This window comes from Chlorocebus sabaeus, chromosome 10 (assembly GCF_047675955.1).
Source record: "Chlorocebus sabaeus isolate Y175 chromosome 10, mChlSab1.0.hap1, whole genome shotgun sequence".
Classification (NCBI taxonomy): Eukaryota; Metazoa; Chordata; class Mammalia; order Primates; family Cercopithecidae; genus Chlorocebus; species Chlorocebus sabaeus.
The window spans coordinates 46537958-46557803 of NC_132913.1; the positions used below are offsets into that span (position 1 = coordinate 46537958).

The window sequence follows — 19846 nt, forward strand, 5'->3', positions numbered from 1 at the left end:
CTTGGCCTGCTAACTTGCATGGTTAGGAGACAACAGTGGTGTTAAGTGAAGCTGAGTAAAGTGAAACACATGGCCTGGTTGAACAATGAGCAGTCTGGGTTGACGAATAATATTGGGGCTGATGTTGTCACCCTGCTTCTAAACTGGATGCTTGGTAGCATGGGTAATACATATTACCATTGCGGTGATTTTCCTGAGACTTGAATGTGAAGTGGACTAGATCCATAGATAGTGTAGTTACTTGGACACACTCTGAGACAACCGGCTGTGTTAGCATAATTACAAGAAAATCCAGTGTTTGAGTACAGAATCCCTAACAACATGCTCTCGGTGCAGAGAATGTTGGATGACCGAGTCAGAGCAGGTCTTCCTAAGCGGACAACGCCTTTGACTTTATTCCTTCATCTGGGAGGCAATGTTGGACATGAAATAGTTCTTTTAGGTCATACAAGCCCCCCAGCAGGGGTGGAAATGGAAAGAGACAGGGTCTCACGAGATGCACAGGTTTCTGCCCAAAATATAAAGAAAGAAGGAACAAAAGAAGGAATAGACAGATGGGCCCAGCTTCAGGCAGTCTCCCTCACACCAATAAATGTGGTATTGCTCAGAAGGAATAAGACAGAAATTGAGAGGTGGCCTAATTCTTGAGTGTGGGAGTGTGGTCCTATTCAAAAAGTTAAAAGACCCACTGAGACTGTGGAAAAGGGACATGTGAGATGAAACGTGATACTGAATAGTTTACAGGCTTGAGTAATTATTGGGAGAGGCGGATTCACTAGAAGATTAGGTGAAGAAGGTCCCTGGGGAGGACGAGGGCTATTAAGCCTCATCCACACAAACTTGGAAGATCTCACAACCTCGAGACTCTCCAGAAAAGGACATAGAGACAGGGAGATACCCTGCATCACCTTGACTCTGGAAGTGGCATTGCTGGTGGGACTGCTCCTAGTCATCAGTTCCACTTTATGAATTTGAGTCAACTCTAGAAGCCAAGATTCTTTGTTCCTAATCTGAGCCCTTTCAAACTCAAGGAGAAATATGGGTGGGCTCATTCCCCTTTAATCTCTTCCAAGGGATCACTAACCATGTACCCTAGAAGATTATGCTGGAAAAGAGAACAGCCTCCAATATTTATGGGTTTGCTAGAAATGGAGGACCAGTATCTATTATTCCAGACTGCAAAAGAGCTCTGGCAAACAAGTTCCTCAACTGGGGTTTGGATTCCGTGTTACCTATGGCTGAAAGATTAGAATTACAATCACTATGAATGCTTTTGGACCTTTTGCGTGAACTTTAGTTGTTCCTTTATCAGGGTGGGGTATTTAAGTTGACATGTCAGTTGGACTTTTTTTCTTTTTGAGACAGGGTCTTGCTCTGTCCCCGAGGCTGAAGTGCAGTGACGCGATTGTGGCTCACTGTAGCCTCGAACTCCTGTGCTTAATTGATTCTCCCACTTCAAACTCCTGAGTAGCTGGAACTACACCTGGCTAATTTTTCTGTAGAGATGTGATTCCACCATGTTACCCAGGCTGGTCTTGAACTCCTGGGCTCAACTGATTCTCCCACCTCAGCTTCCCAAAGTGCTGGGATTACAGGTATAAGCCACCATGCCTTGCCCTTAATTAGACCTTTTTTTTGTGACTTCTGTTGGTAGCTTCTATAACTGTTGGCCAGGTATGTTGCCAAAACCCACCTATACTTACAAGGTCGGCAGACATCGTGCGACAGTGTTGCACACCTACAGGTGAAACAGGTTGTATTTCTTATACAAGAACAGACTCAGGCAGGGGTACTGCGTAATACCATTTCACAATTTAACAAACCCGTTTGCCTAACCCTGTTTGATACTGGAACTACAAGTGATCTATGACTGGTCTCAGGCAGAGATGCTGATGGCATGTGTTAGTTTTTGGGTGTTTGATCTCCTCTAGCTAATGAATGGTATACACCTTTGGAGTTACTGTGTCTCTTGCATTTGCAGATAATATACATGCTATTAAGACTGAAGCATACTGTTATATATTGGGGTTTCCAGATATGACACAATCAAGCAATGAAAGTGCTTTCACAGCTGCTGGCATACTACAATGGGACCATGTAGAATGGTATTGCCAACATGGTACTAAGTGGCTATTCTAGGCTCCCTCTTATCCACAGGCAGTATAGAATGGTGGAACAGCATTCTGAAAGACAGCTGTGCCCATCCCTTTAACAATAACTTCTGTAAGATTGTTTGGTCTGGGTTACCTCTGCTGTTTATACTCATAAAGGTCCCTCCACTTTGGTGAAGTTCCTTGGCACCTGGGAGTCAAAAAGCAGAAACAGACAAAGAATTTACTTGGTATGCCAAGACCTGAGTTTTTACACTTCAATAGTTCTTTCCTTGTACCTGTCATAATTTCAACACGTGGCTGGGAGGTTTGTGTGTTCATATTACAGACAAATGGATGGATACAAACTTGGATGCCCTCCTGACTTCCTGATGACACTTGCTAGCTACACCTACAGAAGAGCAACTTTGATTCTCTCTTTATTCCAAACATTCTAAATTTCTGTTGTATGCTTATTCTGCAAGTGGGAGATTTTGCTGCAGTCTCTATATCCATGTAGTATATTCTATCCACAGGGTATCTCTGGTGGGAAAGTACAACTCCTGCTTTCATGTGGAATTTACTGTTCCAGAAAGAAAGAACAGACCATATAGGTTGTCCTTGAAGATGATGATGGACTGTGCTTTGGGCATAAACGTGCCTGACCAAAAAAAGTCAAAGGCTGGTTGGAGCATGAATGACTCTCTCTTCACCTTTCTTGCAGATATTAACAAACTGTACCAAATAATCCTGCGCAGCAATCCCACACAATGACACTCAGTGCAAAGCTATCACAGTGTGGGATTTGTTATGCTTAACATACTCAACTCTGGAGGACCTTCCGGAAATTCTACTCCCAGAGTTCTCATTTGCCCTGGCCCTCCATAATTCTTCCCTTACTAGTCATACTGTGTAAAACTCTATTCATCTTCTCAGGTGCAGAGAAACATGTACTCTGACATCTTGGCTCCCAGTGGATCCATGTCCCACATTAGGAGAACCCCAAAGCAGCATAAAACTCTCAACCAAATACTTCCACTTCAGACCTGCAGTTGAGTCTAATAGCATGCCAACAGCGTGTTAACCCCAGGAAAACATAAATGCCAAGTGGATATAAAATGTAACATGAAACCTCTGTAATCCAATGGAACTAGTCTTATGCGAAAGGCGTGCTTTCCCTGCCTCCCACCTGTACATAACACTGCACATTTTGGAAATACTATGAGACCTTTAATAGCGACTCAAAATCTAAGACACTGGTCACTTTCCCAGCAGTGGTCTCCAGTGCTAGCATTAGAGCCTATCCACAGGTGTTAAGGATACAGGCTTTCATTACTTTGTACAAAGGCTCTTGCCTTGAATAGACACCTATGAAGCTGAGGGTATGACCCGCAATTGCTATCGTGGGAAACGCTACCATTAAGAGAGCCTGGGATCATATCACTGAACAAATTAGCATTGCTTCCTTGACCTGAGTTAATATTAGAGAATTGCATAGCTTTGAACTGTTTGTTGGATATGCAGCCAGATTGCTCAGGGGAGCTCTGTATCTCCTAATGCTGTGGTATATTGTTTGTTTTGGAATTTCTTTGGCTATATAATGCCTCAGCACTCTCAACAAACACTGAAGGCCCCATTTAAAATCTAATTGCTTTCTATTCCAGATGAGGATGCTTATTATCTAGTGAGCCACACCAAGGGTCAGGGGGTGGACTGAGAAGGAATAAACTCTCAGTCTTAGCTAAATGGACATGGGGGCTCTCTTCCTTCTCTCGTTCCCAAGACCCATCAGCAAACCTGCTTAGCCATTGAGCTGATTTGCAGAGGAACAGTAGGGTCTTTAGCTGCTATTTTCAAAGTTCTTGGTATGTAGACCCTGGTCCTTTGTAATGCATACTTCCTAGTGTTGTTCCTAGGCCCAGAGGTCCTTTGAGATGTATGTTGTTTCTTAGAATAATGAAGGTCTTGGACTAACCTCAAAATATACAGTGTTATGAAGGTAGAGTTTTCTCTCTTTGAGTGATCTTGTTTCTTGTCCAGTCTCCAACTGGACAAGGCACACCCTTGGGGAACCACTGTAGGGGCTCAGAGATCCCATGTGCTCTGTTATTTATCTGCTCTGAAGTTATCAACACTAATAAACGTTGTTGTTATTAGCACCATGTGTATTGCTTGTGGTATATATTACCTTGCCTCTTGTACAACATGAAGTTAATTAATATTTTTCTGTGAAGGTAATCCAATGTCTGATATCTTCTCCCCGTAATATTAATTGATGTTAATGTTATTGTAAGTATTTTTTTAAAACTTGTATATTTAATGTTAAATCTAACCTTTCTTTATTAAGAACACATTATACTTTTAAGGAACTTTTAAAAGGAATAAATATGCAGCCGGGTGCGGTGGCTCACACCTGTAATCCCAGCACTTTGGGAGGCAGAGGCGGGCAGATCACGAGGTCAGGAGATCGAGACCATTCTGGCTAACACAGTGAAACCCTGTCTCTACTAAAAAACTACAAAAAAAATTAGCCAGGAGTGGTGGCGAGCACCTGTAGTCCCAGCTACTTGGGAGGCTGAGGCAGGAGAATGGCATGAACCCCGGAGGTGGAGCTTGCAGTGAGCCAAGATCACTCCACTGCACTCCAGCCTGGGCAACAGAGCGAGACTCTGTCTCAAAAAAAAAAAAAAAAAAAAAAAAAGTAATAAATAAGATGATGACAATAATGTATATTGTTAATGTTGAATTAACTTTCAGCACCTATTTATTTATGGTAGCTTCTACTAGTTTGAAACTTACTGATCCTTATCAGCCTTGCCTGTCAGAGCACTACTTGCTCATATTATATACTTGTATGTTCTCTTTGTCTTCATATGTGCTCTATCTTTCCAATGAGACTGTGAGCTCTTTGTGGATAGGGACAGGTTAACTGATTCTTTTGCATCATGTTATGTTAAAGTGATCCCCCTATGTCAACCTCCTGACTGACTGAGATTACAGGTGCCTCTCTATATATATGATTTTTAGTAGAGACAAGGTCTTGCTATGTTGCCCAGGCTTGTTGTGAACTCCTGGGCTCAAGCAATCCTCCTGCCTCAGCCTCCGAAAGTGCTAGGAATACAGGCATGAACCAGTGAGCCTGGTCTTCTTTTGCATCTCCATAGCACTTAGTACAAGGCACAATACAGGCGCAAATAAACATTAGATGAATAAATCATCTGAGTTTTTCCTCATTTTAATTAGCTGTAAGATAAAGAGAAGGAATGTATTACCTATTAAGTTCATAGCACATAGAATATAGCAGACATATATTCCCTTATTATTTCATTAATGTCTATTAATGTATCTATTAATGAAATAATAAAAAAACTTTAGAAGAAAATAAACTAAGTGAAAAATTATCCCTACTTCTCCCTGCTCTGCAATGACCACAAATAAGAGTATAAAGTACAACTGCTATTTATATATCACTTTGTAGTTCTTTTAGATCCATTATCTGACATGATCCTTGTAACAACCAAAGAATTCATATACAGCTTATTAATATTTTTTTTTTGCAGAAAGGGAAATCAGGGTCCAGAGAGGTTACATAGAAGAGCCTGGATGGAAAAGGAGATCTAATATGTAAATTCAATCTATGTTAATCTGAGAGACCTAAAATTACAAAACACAAAACTGTCTCCTATAAGCTATTCTTGTAAACCTTATAAAGACATTAAATTATTTATTTGTTTATTTAAATCTTAAAGTATTTTAAGTGTGCCTGTGATATATAAAATACTATCCTTCCAACACTGTGGAAAATTAAAAGTACAGATAAAGATTATAAGATTTAAATAAGGAAATAGTATACATATTAATGTGCTAAAATAATGGTCTAATTAATTATCTGCTTTTCTGGGGGTTCAATTTCACATATATTAAAAAGTCCACTTAAATAAGCTGGGAAGTTTGTGGAAAAGCTTAGGATTTGAGCTGGATCAAGATGGATGGGTGAAATTTAGATAGTAGAAGAAAAGCAGATTATTATTATAATAAACAAGATTTGGCAAAGATGCAAGGGGAGGAACACACATGTGTTGAGTGAGTAGATTGGACTAGGTGAATTCTCATTAAGAGAACAGCGTAAAGATAGCTTGGGGTCAGAATTGTATACTGTCTTGAATGCCAGGCTAAGTATATATTTATTACTTCATGTTACAGGTTATAGAGTCATTTAAGGTTTCAGAGTAGAGACATGGTATGTTGACAGAATGTGATGGAAGGAGGGAATTGTATATAGAGAAGTTGAGGACAGGTGTAATAATCCAGGTATACAATGACGAAGAACTGATTTCAGGAGTGTTGCAAAGAGACTGATTTCAGGTATTTTGAAGGAAAGTTGATGTCCTAGGTACTTCAAGTTTACATGCCCAAGTGATTAAGAAGAACGTGGCTCTTAATCATATTGAATATTTAACTGGTCTGGGGTAGGGCTCAGATGAGTCGTTTTCTTAGGCTTTTCAGGTGATTCTAATTACACCTAAGGTTAAAAAGCCATTCACCTGGGCATTTAAAAAAAAAAAAACTGCTCTTAAGTCTCCCAGCCTCTGTACTTCTAACTGACACATAATTTTGTCACTTTAAATTAGATCCTATACTAAAACTTTGACTTAATTTCATTTCAAACAACCCCTCCTATTGACTGCTCTAATTCATTTTAAAGTATCATAATTTTTTTTTGTTGTTGTTTTGAGACAGATCTTCACTCCTGTTGCCCAGGCTGGAGTGCAATGGCACGATCTCGGCTCACTGCAACATCCGCTTGCTTCCTGGGTTCAAGAGATTCTCCTGCCTCAGCCTCCCGAGTAGCTGGGATTACAGGCATGCGCCACCACACCTGGCTAGTTTTTTTTGTATTTTTAGTAGAGATGGGGTTTCTCCATGTTGTTCAGGCTAGTCTTGGACTCCTGACCTCAGGTGATCTGCCCCCGCTGGCTTCTCAAAGTGCTGGGATTACAAATGTGAGCCACTGTGCTTGGCCAAAGTATCATAACTTTTATTATGTATGTATATATGTATTTATTTGTTTTTGAGACAGCATCCACTCTGTCACCCAGGCTGGAGTGCAGTGGTGCACTCTTGGCTCACTGCAACCTCTGTCTCCCGGGTTCAAGTGATTCTTGTGCCTCAGCCTCCAGAGTAGCTGGGACTATAGGCACATGTCACTGCACCTGGCTAATTTTTGTATTTTTTGCTAGAGACGAGGTTTTGCCATGTTGCCCAGGTTGGTCTCAAGCTCCTGGCCTCAAGTGATCTGTCTGTCTTGGTCTCCCAAAGTGCTGGGATTAAAGGTGTGAGCCATCATGTCTAGCCCACAAATTTTCTATTGGGAATTAAGTCATTAAATTTATCTCTAATTTCCACTTTCCTACATCATATTCAATAATTTCTTACAGCAATTCAACCTTGAAGATCCTTCTTTCTGTCTTCCTTTTATCCCTGTTTGCTCCTGAGGTTATGGCCTCCCTACTTCTCAGCTGGGTTATTGTAACGGTTGCACAATCAGTTTCTTTACTTCTTCTTCCAATCCAATGCATACTTTGCTACCAGGTTATCTATTTCAGTGTAATTCCCCTGCCAAAATTAATCTCTGCTCTCCAAGAGCTCACAGTCTAGTGGCAGAGATGGCCATCTGTACCAAACATTATGACAAAATGTTAAGTAAGGTACATAATGTTTCTCAGCTTTGATCCCTCTAGGCACTTTGCTTTCATAGGTTCTGAGCTTACTCTTATTGCAGAATCCTAACATCATTAGAGATGCCTCTGGGGTCACTAATGAATTGGAAGGCAAGTATATAGAACAGAGGTCTATTTGTATAAGCTAGAAAATTCTCCCAAGTAGATCAATCAGAACAATTGGTTTTTGTTAGATGTTGAGATTCTGCATAACATTTTCATTTTAAAAAAACGTGATCCCATTACTAAAAATAAAACGCTTAAAAGCAACTGCTTTATTTATATTTTCTATTAGAGTCGTCTATATGATTAGCCAGTCTTCTCTCCCTAGTGGACTATAAACATGACATGGATTCTATTTTATACAGCTTTGTATCTCCTGCAGTGCCTAGAAATGTCTAGCACATAGCAGGCATTCAAAAATGTGTTTTTTCTTCCATGTCTGATGGGGACAAAAGTGTTAATGTTAGTGCTTACAGATTTTCAGAATGTAAAAACATTTTTGCTTCCTTGTACCAACATGAGTCAATAGCTATTTTGAAATCTATAAGCACTAACATAAAACTTTTGTTTTCACCAGAATTTGGCATTTGAAAATGTCCAGACATGGAGTTCTGAAAAGTTAAATTCAAGAAGGTTTACTGAGCACATAAATGCACAATGTACTCTGCTAGTTAATGCAACAGAAATGGAGCCAGCGAGAGAAGTCTAAAGGTAGAATATCATGAATTTGCGGTAACACAAAATTCAAAAAAGGAAGAAGTTTGAAGGAGAAGGAAGTGATCACAAACTTCAAACATTAACAAGATTTGAAAAGGAATGAGGATTATGATGATCTTAGATTTAAGCAAGTTACCTGCAGGGGGTTACTGTCAGGATGTATGCTTATTAAAAGAATAAACCACTTATTGGGAAGTTTGACAATGGGAAGAAAGAGAAATGGAACAGCAGCTATAAAAGGTAATATAGATACAAATACAAGTCTTTGTCCACAAAAGAAAGAACAGCTTATGTCTGATGTCAGAAGGAGTAGCAAAAGAAATATCAAGGGCTAGGAGGAAGTGTGTATCAGTGAAGGGGCATTACGAGTTCAAAAGGAATGAGAATTAAGGTTTTACATGTTTACCAAAGATTGATTATGGGAACATAAAATATATTGAAGAAGTAACAGAGTTTTAAAATATATAGTTTCTTATTTAACAATTTGTATCGGATTATTAGTTCTTACCTTCACCACTCTCCATGCCTTCTACAAAAATCCCCCCACATTGGGGAAGAATCCAGTACCGGCGTCTGTAACGATCCTGGCCAAACATCACTGAACGCAATGAGTGAGAGGCATCAAAGAGCTTCCTTCTGTACTGACTCTGTTGCTGTTAAAAAATGCTACATATAATTAGGTTTGGGATGTTAAATACTTTAAAAATTAATGTATAAGTAACTTTATACTTTTATACCTTTAAGCACATAAATTTCACTACTGGGAAAAGAGCAAAAGGGCTAAATATTCATGCCCGACTTCAATTTCAGTAACATTTATAAAGACAGAAATCATTTTTTTTTTCCAGCAAGTCTTTTCATTTTTATTACTCAAAAAAGTTTCATTTTTTTATTTAGCTTTTTGACTCTGTGCTTGTGCCTTCAACACTTTCACAACGATTTTCTGCTCCTCGATAAGGAAAGCACGCTTGATCCTGTCACGAATACATTTAGCACACATGGAACCACCATAGGCCCTGCTGACATGTTTCTTTGTTTTGGACAATCTCATAAGAACTTTAGGTCTTACAGCACGAACCCCTCGAAGTCTGCCTGGGCACACACCACATGCAGATTTTGGTGCTTTCCCAACCTTCTCGGTATAAAGGTAAACAATTCTATTACCAGGGGTTCGGGACAGCCTAGTTTTGTTAGAGGCTGTATTGTAGGAAAGCCTACGTCGGTATGTCAAACGTTGGACCATTCTGAGTGCCTGCAGACAACGTCCCCGGAAGAGCAAAGATAGAAATCATTTTAAGAATAATTATTTTTGTTGCCATGGAGTAAAAGGATAAGTTACCTGATAAAATAAAACTTATCCTTTTACTTGATAATAAACAATGGGATCAAGTATTTTATGGAGCCAAAGCAAACTGGTTCAATTCAACTCTTATTGATTACAGTATATAACTAATAATACATATAGGCCAGGCACAGTGGCTCATGCCTGTAATCCCAGCACTCTGGGAGGCCAAGGCGGGTGGATCGTTTAAACCCAGGAATTAGCGATCAGCCTTGGCAACATAGTGACATCCCATCTCTACAAAAAAAGTATGAAAAATCAGCTGGGCGTCATGGCACATGCCTGTAGTTCCAGCTACCAGGGAGGCTGAGGCGGGAGGATCGCTTGAGCCTGGGAGGTCAAGGCTGCCGTGATCATGCCATTTCACTCCAGCCTAGGTAACAGAGCGAGACTGTTTCGAAAAGCAAAGCAAAACAAAAAACAAATAATATATATGTAATTGGCTAAGCCTGTATTTGCCTATTTTTACACTCAGGTTGTAAACCTAGACAACATATAATTAAGTTTTGGGATAGGTCTGTGAAGAATCTAACATTAATACCATCACAGGCATGTTGTAATACCTTTAAAAAACTCATTTTTGTTCTTATAAAAAGCTCATCTTAAATTTCACTAATGCTATGAAATTCAGTTTTTATTTTTATTTTAATTTTTTAAAAAATAGAGATGGGGTCTCGCATGTTGCCCAGGCTTGTCTCAAACTCCTGGGCTCAAACAATCCTCTCACTTCAGCCTCCCAAAGTGCTGAGATTACAGGTGTAAACCACTTCTCTTTAATGAGAAGTATGTAAATACGTACACTTTACAAATCCAATGCAAATAAAACCCACAAATACACAAACGTAAAATAAGACCTAAGATGCTGAAACTGTCACTATGAAATTCACCTGAATTTTTTAGTAATTAATTCCAAGAAATAAAACTGTGCCTTAATTGATATTTCATATTTATATGAAGAGCTGAAGAATATAGAATATTTTCTTTCTAGGCTCTGATTAAGTTCAATATCATGTTTTAAGAGGCAAGCTTTTAACCTTGGCATTAAGCTTGTAAAGTTCAATTGTAAGAATGTTTCTAGAGTTCCTCATCTTATTTTTTGGTGACAAAAATGCTATTCAGAATCTTCATTTTTAATTACTCCCCAAAAGCTTGTTTTTGCTTAGCAGTCAGAAAAACTAATCCCCATACAATGTAGATTTCTAAAACACTGTGAAGATGTTAAATGTTAATCAGAAAAGTGCTTACTTTACTCAGTTTTTCAATCTGTTTTTCCAGCTCTTCAACACTTGCTGCTTGGTCACCTTCATCCTATACATAAGAAAATACAGTGTCATTTATCTGTTTTAAGATTTATTTATTCAATCCATAAATATTTAATGAAAGTCTTTTATATGCAAAATACTAGAAGAGACACTGTATAAGAAGGTATAAGACTCAGTTCTTTTCTATAAACTAAATCTGGTAGAGAGATACATAAAACGTTATATTAAAAAAAACCACACACACACAAAAACCTAGGTATGGTAGCTCATGTCTGTAATCCCAGCACTTTAGGACACTGAGGTGGGGGGATCATCACTTGAGGCCAGGAGTTTGAGACCAGCCTGGACATCATAGTCAGACCCAGTATCTACAAAAAATAAAATCAGCTTAGTGGCTTATGTCTGCAGTTCCAGCTACTTGGGAGGTTGATACAGGAGGATTGGTTAAGCCCAGAAGTTCAAGGCTGCAGTGAGCTATGATCATGCCACTGCACTCCAGCCTGCAGACCCTATCCCCAAAAGAAACAAAACATAACAAACCACACACACAATAAACTCCCCCAAAAGCAGGAAAAGTATAAGGGTCTCAAAGAGAGGTAGTAATTAAAACCTGTGAAGTTCAAGGCAGTGTAAGTAAGATTACTTTTAGTAGAAATGTATACCAAGGGAGGCTTTATAGAAGAAGTCATGTTTTAATTAGCTACTAAAGAATGGTTAGAAATGCATCCATCAGAGAAAAGAGGACAGGTCTCATGTCTTGACATGAGAGGTACATAAAGAGGTAAGGTAGGAGATGAGGCAAAATGAGTTTAAGGCTAGATTTTGAAGACCTGTAAATGCTTGTCAATTAACAAAATGATCCTTTGAGGGAGGGTTAAACATCTGAACTATGCTTTCCAAAGGTTATTCTGGCAATAGTTGTTAAGATGGCCTGGAGCAGAGAAGGGATTAAAATTGGTAAAACTAGCTAACAGACTAGTTTTGGTTTAAAACTAGCTAACAGATTAGAGAAGGAGGGATATGGTTCTTACTAGGGTAAAAGAAATAAAGATGGAGAAAAGTGAATGAATGTAAGAGATACTACATAGTTATAGAGCTGTTGAGTCTTGTCAACTCATGAATATGTGGCACAGAGGGGCAAGGGAGATGATGGAATAAATAAATTATGATGTTAAGGTTTTAAATCTAGGAGACTGGAAAAATACTGATACCATCAACTGAAGGAGTTATTTTTGAAGGGAAGAAGATTAGTTATACTTGAACACATTGAGCTTTTAGAATAAAAATAATTCCTAACATGCATAGTACTAATTGCATAAATAGAAGGTTTGTAAGTAATTACGTGAAATTTTTCATTCTAGAAAATGACAACAGAACTATCTCCACATTTTAGGTTTTAGAGGGAAAGCATGAACAGAAGGTACATGGGTTTCTTTGGATCTTAGCTGCACTACTAGACATAGGCAAATTACTTAACCTTTGTAAGGCTATTCATCTGTAAATCTGGTGATAATGTTACCTATTACATGAAGGTTTTGTGAGGACTAAGTAAGAACAGATCTGAAAGTAACCAACAGTGTTCCTACTTTAATAAGAAGACGGAGCTTCAGATTAAAGAAAAATAACAACTTGTTTTTGATGTTTACTTCCTATCAGCATTCATAAAAAGCCACACTGCCACCAACCACACACAAACATGTATTTCTGACTAGTGTGGCTACCTACCCAATGAAAAAAAAAGTGAAAAAAAGACTGCCATAGTTTCACCATTGTCTCTCACTCATCCACTCCTTACCCAAATTTAGGGAACTAAGTTACAAAGGTGTTCAGGCACATTATTTGTGCTAAGAGTAACATGAATTCTATTTGGAATTAAAAGAAACCTTAAAAGATAACTAGCTCAACAACTCTGAAATCTTGACTCTTATGTGAATATTTATAAAGAGATTCTAAAGTGATCTTCTGATCAGCAGGACAAATGTCTGATAATCTGTTTATGCAAAAATATAATTCAATCAATAAATATTCAAAATAAGATATCGAATATTTGAAAATACCATGTATCAGCCAAATAATCTAACTGCAATTTTTAAGACTCTTCCTACAATGCAAAAAGAAATAAATAAAATGTCTCCTAAAGTTTTATTTAAAGGAATTTTGGCTAATAGTACTTAAAATTTTCAGAGATTAAAAAAACGTGGAAGAACAGAGAGAAAGGTAGTAGCAGCAACAACAAAACTAAGAACACAGAATCTATACCACAGTTCCCCAACCAAAAAAGAGTGTCATTGTATGTCTCTATATGTCAGAGTTTAATTGTCCACATAACCTCTCACAGGCCAACTTGTAAGGTTCAACTCCCATAGGTCTCAACACAACTCTATGGAATGAAGGAACGAAGAGTGAGGAGAAGAGGGAATCCTCTTTGAGATAAAGGTGCTATGATCCAGTCAAGGGCAGTATCTTCTAATTGAAAGGGATCATATGGGTCTCAATAAGAAAACCTACCTGCAATCAATCCTTTAAGGAAGGTAACTACCAATACTCTACTTAAAATTTAACTGAGAGGTCAAATCTATTTTTTGAGAACTAATGTGACTAAATTATCAGTTTCATTAAGTAGTCAAAATGTTACTTATATAGGAAATTGATGTGTCTGCCAGTTCTTTATTATAAAGAATAATTCAAATCATTTAACATGAAATGTTAATTTGGCTTCTTAGGTCCTAACATTTATTACTTTATAAAATTGTGAAATTGTTTTCTCACATTACTAACAAGATCTACCTTTGCCAGTGAAATCCTAAAATCTATTTAACTCTATAATTCAACACACATAAAAAAGTGAAACATGACCAGGTGCAGTGGCTCATGCCTGTGATCCCAGCACTTCAGGAGGCCAAGGCGGGCGGAACATGAGGTTGAGATCGAGACCAGCCTGTCCAACATGGTGAAACCCCAGCTCTACTAAAAATACAAAAATTAGCTGGGTGTGGTGGCAGGCGCCTGTAATCCCAGCTACTCGGGAGGCTGAGGCAGGAGAATGGCTTGAACCCAGGAGGTGGAGGTTGCAGTGAGCTAAGATCGCACCATTGCACTCCAGCCTGCGTGACAGGGCGAGACTCTGTCTCAAAAAAAAAAAGTGAAATACTACCTTAAATGACACATCTCCTTTAAAACTTTAATAATGATTTTCAAATAGTCTATGTGTAAAGAATAAAATGTATGGTTAGTTCTCTGTTAAAAAAGAAACCAAGTAAAACAAATAATTTCTGTAAATAAGTTCTAGTTTAGTGAGATAACTATACAGTGGAATAAACTAAAATCTCAGTACATAGTTGTCCAAGTTATTGAACTTACGAGTTAACACTTTAAAACAATTTATAATGTGAAGTGCTAAAAGAGGCCACTAATTCTATGAAAAGGTGATTAATTTTGGTCAGAAAGGCTTAATTCCTGCTATGGAAACAGGTCCACTTGCCAAATGAAGCAGATTGCTTATAAATGTTATCTTTTGTTTGGGTAATTACACCTCTGATACTCAAATTATATGCCCTTCATATTATTTGTCACAGACGAATGTACATAATTTGGTAGTTTCAATAGTACAATATTATGAAATAAATTATTTCTGCAAGGAATCTCAATGTAGACTCATTTTCAGATTGGTACTATTAAAAGCAGTAAAGTCAAATTCATTACAATGAGTTCTTAAATATGACATGAAAAACGCAGGGAATAAAAGCAAAAATAGACAAGTGGCACCGTATCAAATTAAAGTGCTTCTTCATAGCAAAGGAAACAACAGACTGAAAAGAGAACCTACAGGACAGGAGAAAACATTTGCAAACCATATATTTGATAAGGGGTTAATATCTAAAACATATAAGTAACTCTTACAACTCAATAGCAAAAACCAGATAACCAGATTTTTAAAATGGGGATAGAACCTGAATAGACATTTCTGCAGTGAAGACATACAAATGGCCAACACGCATGTGAAAAGATGTCCAACATCACTAATCAGGGAAATGTAAAATCAAAATCACAATGAGATATCATCTCACACCTGTTAGGGTAATTACTCTCAAAAAGAAAGAGAAAGAGAGAGAGAGGAGTGTTGGCAAGGATATGGAGAAATTGGAACTCTCATACACTGTTGTGGGATTGTAAAATGATATAACCACTATGGAAAACAGTATAAAGGTTCCTCAAAAATTTAAAATAGAACTATCTGATCCTGCAATCCCACTTCTGCGTATTTATTCAAAAGAACTGAAATCAGGATCTTGAAGTATTTGTGCTGTCAAGTTCACTGCAATGTTATTCACAATGGCCAAACGGTGAAAGCAACTCAAGTGTCCATTGATGGATGGATGAATAAACAAAATGTGATATACAGATACAATGAAATATCATTCAGCCTTTAAAAATCCTGCTACATGTAACAACATGGGTGAACCTTGAGGACATTATGCAAAGTGAAATAAACCAGTCACAGAAGGTCAAATTCTATATGATTCCAATTATATGAGGTATCTAAAACAGTCAAACTCATAGAACCAGAGAGTAGAATGGTGGTTGCCAGGGGCTGGGAGGAAGGGGAAATTGGAGAGTTACTATTTAATAGGTGTGAAGTTTCAGTTATGCAAGATGAATAAGTTCTAGAAAGCTGTTGTACAACCTCATGCCCACAGTTACCAATAGTGTATACAGTATACTTAAACATTTCTTAAGAGGGTGAATCTCATGTTAAATATTTTACCAAAATTAAACAACAAAAAAGAAAAGTTCATTCTAATAATTTTTACCATTCTGGTTTAAAATATAACATTGGAAAGGAAGAAATTACGACAACATTTTGTACTCATATTTTTACTTAAGAAAGAGAACTGCATAGTATAAGTTCTACATTCATTCATAAATTTGATTATCATTGGTGTCAACTAGATACTATTTTCACACATTCCATCGATAAAATTCATCTCTCAGCTTTCTTTCACATTCCACTGATAAATTAATCTCTTTAAGCTTTCTTTATTTCTCCAGCATTACTGAGTTGATGCAAGAAGGGAAAAGAGTTCTTTCTAGACTTCCTTAGCTAAGTACCCTTAGCATTGAGAGCAGAAGAAATGGTTAGCTGTATGTTGTTTTTTGAGTTCAATTCCACAGCTCTAGCTAGCATTCTTTTCTGATAAAAGGTGAACTTCAACCTTTTATACATGACCATATTCATGACTTATGGTAGCTTTCCCTAAACTCAAATACATACATACACACACACATCCCTCCATGACCTTGCCTTCTTCCCTTTGACCTACTCTTCAAAGGTAGCTCCTTCACCTTGATTGAAGCCCCTCCAAAATCTTTAGAACCTTATAGCACTGCGCTTTTTAAATTTCTTTTATCTTAAATCCCCGTCTCTCATTTTACTGACTCTTTTCTTTCCATCAAAAATCATCTCAAGTCTTTAACATCTGAAAAATCCTTGGCTCCTTCTCCTCTCTAGGAACTCCCTGTCTTCTGAGACACAATGCTTGAAACAGTCATCTTCACTTTCTCACTTTCTATTGTAATCAATCAAGTATAGCCTGGTAGGTGTGCTCATCCCTCTAAAAAAACTGTGTTGACACTGGTTACCAATGACCTCTATGTTGCCTAATTCAATCAACATTTTAGGTCCATATCACACTAGCCTCTTACTGCTTTAACATTGTTTATCACTCTCCTTTTTGCAATGTTTGATTTTCTTGATTACTGTTATTATTACATGTGTAGAAAAGACTTAATACAGCAGGCCTGACTGGTATCCTCTGGAAGGCCTTCTTACAAGGTTGGTCCTTGGCTGGCATATGGGAACTTGGATTTTGGGAGGGTTAAGATGAGCTCTTAACATGGACCTGTACTATTTGCACTAACAATGTGGATTATGCTGAATACCTGCTTTTCTTCAGAGAATCTGATATTTTGGCACATGCTATGCAGAGGGTACCTACACGACCAGCCCCCAGTAAAAACCTGGACACTGAGTCTCTAATGAGCTTCCCTGGTTGATAACATTTCATGCATGTTGTCATAACTTGTTGCTGAGAGAATTAAGCCTGTCCTGTGTGACTCCGCTGGGAGATGACTCTTGGAAGCTTGTATCTGGTTTCCTCTGGACTTTGCCCATACATTCTTTGCTGATTTTGCTTTGTTTCCTTTTACTGTAGTAATTCATTGCTATAAGCACAAGTATATGCTGAGTTCTGTGAATCATCCTAGTGAATCACAGAACCTGAAGGTGGTCTTGGGGACCTCCAACTCATTATAGAAATCTCCAACCTGTCTGCTTTTGCTTCTTGAACAAGGAGCCTTGTGAGCTCCTATTAAATACTGATGATCCCTGAGGTTCCAACCTCAGCCCACTACTCTATTCACTAAACCAATCCCCCCCTGCAATCTTACTTACCTCGTGATTTTAAATTATCATCTACGTGATAATAACACCCTGATCTATATTTCTAAGAGTGAACTCTTCTTCAGGCCTCAGATTCCTAAATCTAACTGACTGCTGAGTTTGTACACACAGGTACCTCAAACTCAGCAAGTCCAAAAATAAATCATCATTTCCTGTCTTCAATTACCTGTTCCCTTACCTCCCCCTGCCCCCAAGTATGTATTTACTCTCTTCCTGATTTCCCTATTTTGGTTAATGGCAACAAAAGCATGAAGTCTTCCAAACCAGATTGCTGGAAATCAGTCCTAACACTCTATCAACCTACATGGTTCACCTTCCATCTTCAAGTCCTGCCCATTGTTCCTCCTAAATATTTATTAAATCATTTCCTCCCTCATCCCAACTACCGTTGCTCTAGTTTCTACCCCTCACAACTCACCTAAACCATTGCAGTATCTCCTGACTGATCTCTGCACCTCTGATTTTGCCCCACCTTTTTTCTTTCACATAGCTGCCAGAGTGAGTAACTTAAAAATTAATGCTGACCATGCCATTCTCTGATTATAACCCTTCAGTGGCTTCCTGCCACTAAAAAAGCAAAAGATCCTAGTTCATCATTGTTGCGTATGAGACTCCAGTAACACTGAAGCACTTGCAATCCCCTTAAAGCACATTGTGGTTTCCTGTTTCTGTCCCCTTGCTCATGCAATTCTCTCTGCCTGGAACACTCTTCCCTAGACCTTTACCCAGGTTAATGTTCAGCTCAGCTTATAGTCTCAGCTGATGGATCCAGAAACTCTGTGGGAGTTTATCACTCAGAAAATCTAAATGCTCTTAACGTGTATCCGCGTAGCACACTGTCAATACCCCTCTCAAAGCAGTTAACACATTATGTTTTCTTTTTGCAAATCCTCCTCAGTGAGACTGTAAATTGAAATGGGACGTTCAGTGCCTTATTTGTCTTTGATTAAAAATACCTAGAACTACAGAATGGTGTTTGAGGAATGCATTATTTTCACTAAACCTGACAACACTTTTAAAGGCATGAAGTGCTGTACAAATGTAACACAGTATGTTAACAGAATGAAACAGAATACCTGAAATTAAAAATCTGCATATCTCTTTGGAGAATTCTCAAGTAATTATATTAAAAAAAACTTTTTAAAATTAAGTCTTAGTGTCTTTTATGTATAGACATTCTATGAAATATTTATATAATCATCACAAAAATCTTTATGGGACACAGATTGTAATATTTGTTTTTCAGATGAAGAAACTGAGGCAAGTAAATGTCAAAACTGAATTCAAAGCCAAATCCATCTGACTCCAAATTCTGTTTTTAAAACTATGTTATGCAGTTCTAATTGTCTTAAAATTAACCTAAATTTGATTACCTCATCTTCACAGATATCAGTCTTTTTTCCTTTTTTGTCTTCTTTATCTTCCTCGTCCTCATCATCTTCATCACCTTGGTCATCACTGTCATCATCATCATCGTCGTCATAATCACTGTCTCCTCCCTTCCTTCTTCGCTTGCGTCCTGGAGTGGGTGTGCCCAAGGGATGTTGCTCTTCTCCAAGATCAATGCCACTTGAAGTGTCTCTTTTGCCTGTTTTCTTAGCATGAATGATTCTGAGCCTTTAAATATTACGAAAAGTGATGACATGGAAAAAAAGACTTCTCAATATACTTTTAAAAGAGCAAAACATGAGTTGTATGCAAAAATACCTTAAGCATTTCTTTTGTGTTAAGCAATATACCAATGTTAAAAAAATCAGAATTAGGAAACTTAAGAAATGTTTCCATAAATTACAGGATGCATTAACTTTCAAGAGTTATTCTGGATATCTCTTTGGAATTAGACTCATTAAAAAAAATGATGAAAACTGAAAAGAAGAATTCTAACAACAGTTGAGTAATAATTTCTGATCCCATACTAACTGACTGAATAAATTTCAATTCAAATTACTACAAAGAAACGAACCTCTTAACATAGGAGTAATTTCTGCATGATATTTTCTGGCAGGAAGATAATTAAGTTTTAATGTTGAATAAGTTTAGTTAGATTCCGTAAAAGCAAATTTTAATTAGAAAGCAATTAAGAAAAAAAGTTACAGTTCCAAACATTCTATTTGTGATAAAAGCAACTTAATAGCAACCACAATCTTAGAAAATGTAATTGCTTGACTTGTTTAAAAGAAAAAAGAGAAAATGACTTTCTTCTAAGTATGAAGAATATAAGCTCAATGAATCTCATTATATCTTTTGTCCAC

The 19846-nt window shown here is 37.7% G+C and overlaps 2 protein-coding genes across 28 annotated transcripts in view; both read right to left on the reverse strand.

The window, feature by feature from the left end:
- The window catches only part of BAZ2B (bromodomain adjacent to zinc finger domain 2B), a 409685-nt gene that overhangs the window by 49876 nt on the left and 339963 nt on the right, over positions 1–19846 (reverse strand). For all 27 annotated transcript variants that reach the window (XM_073019726.1, XM_073019727.1, XM_073019730.1 and 24 more), the window contains 3 exons: positions 18968–19211; positions 11118–11180; positions 9039–9183 (listed from right to left, as the gene is read on the reverse strand). In XM_073019726.1, the coding sequence (XP_072875827.1) occupies positions 9039–9183; positions 11118–11180; positions 18968–19211 (452 nt within the window). The remainder of the gene's footprint in view (positions 1–9038; positions 9184–11117; positions 11181–18967; positions 19212–19846) is intronic.
- Positions 9380–9822, reverse strand: LOC103217161 (large ribosomal subunit protein eL34-like). Its single transcript, XM_038002073.2, has one exon. The coding sequence runs from the start codon at positions 9771–9773 to the stop codon at positions 9420–9422; it is 354 nt and encodes a 117-aa protein (XP_037858001.2). The 5' UTR covers positions 9774–9822; the 3' UTR covers positions 9380–9419.

Coding starts and splice junctions, on each gene's coding strand:
- LOC103217161 (XM_038002073.2), bottom strand. CDS start 9,773: ATGGTCCAACGTTTGACATACCGACGTAGGCTTTCCTACAATACAGCC.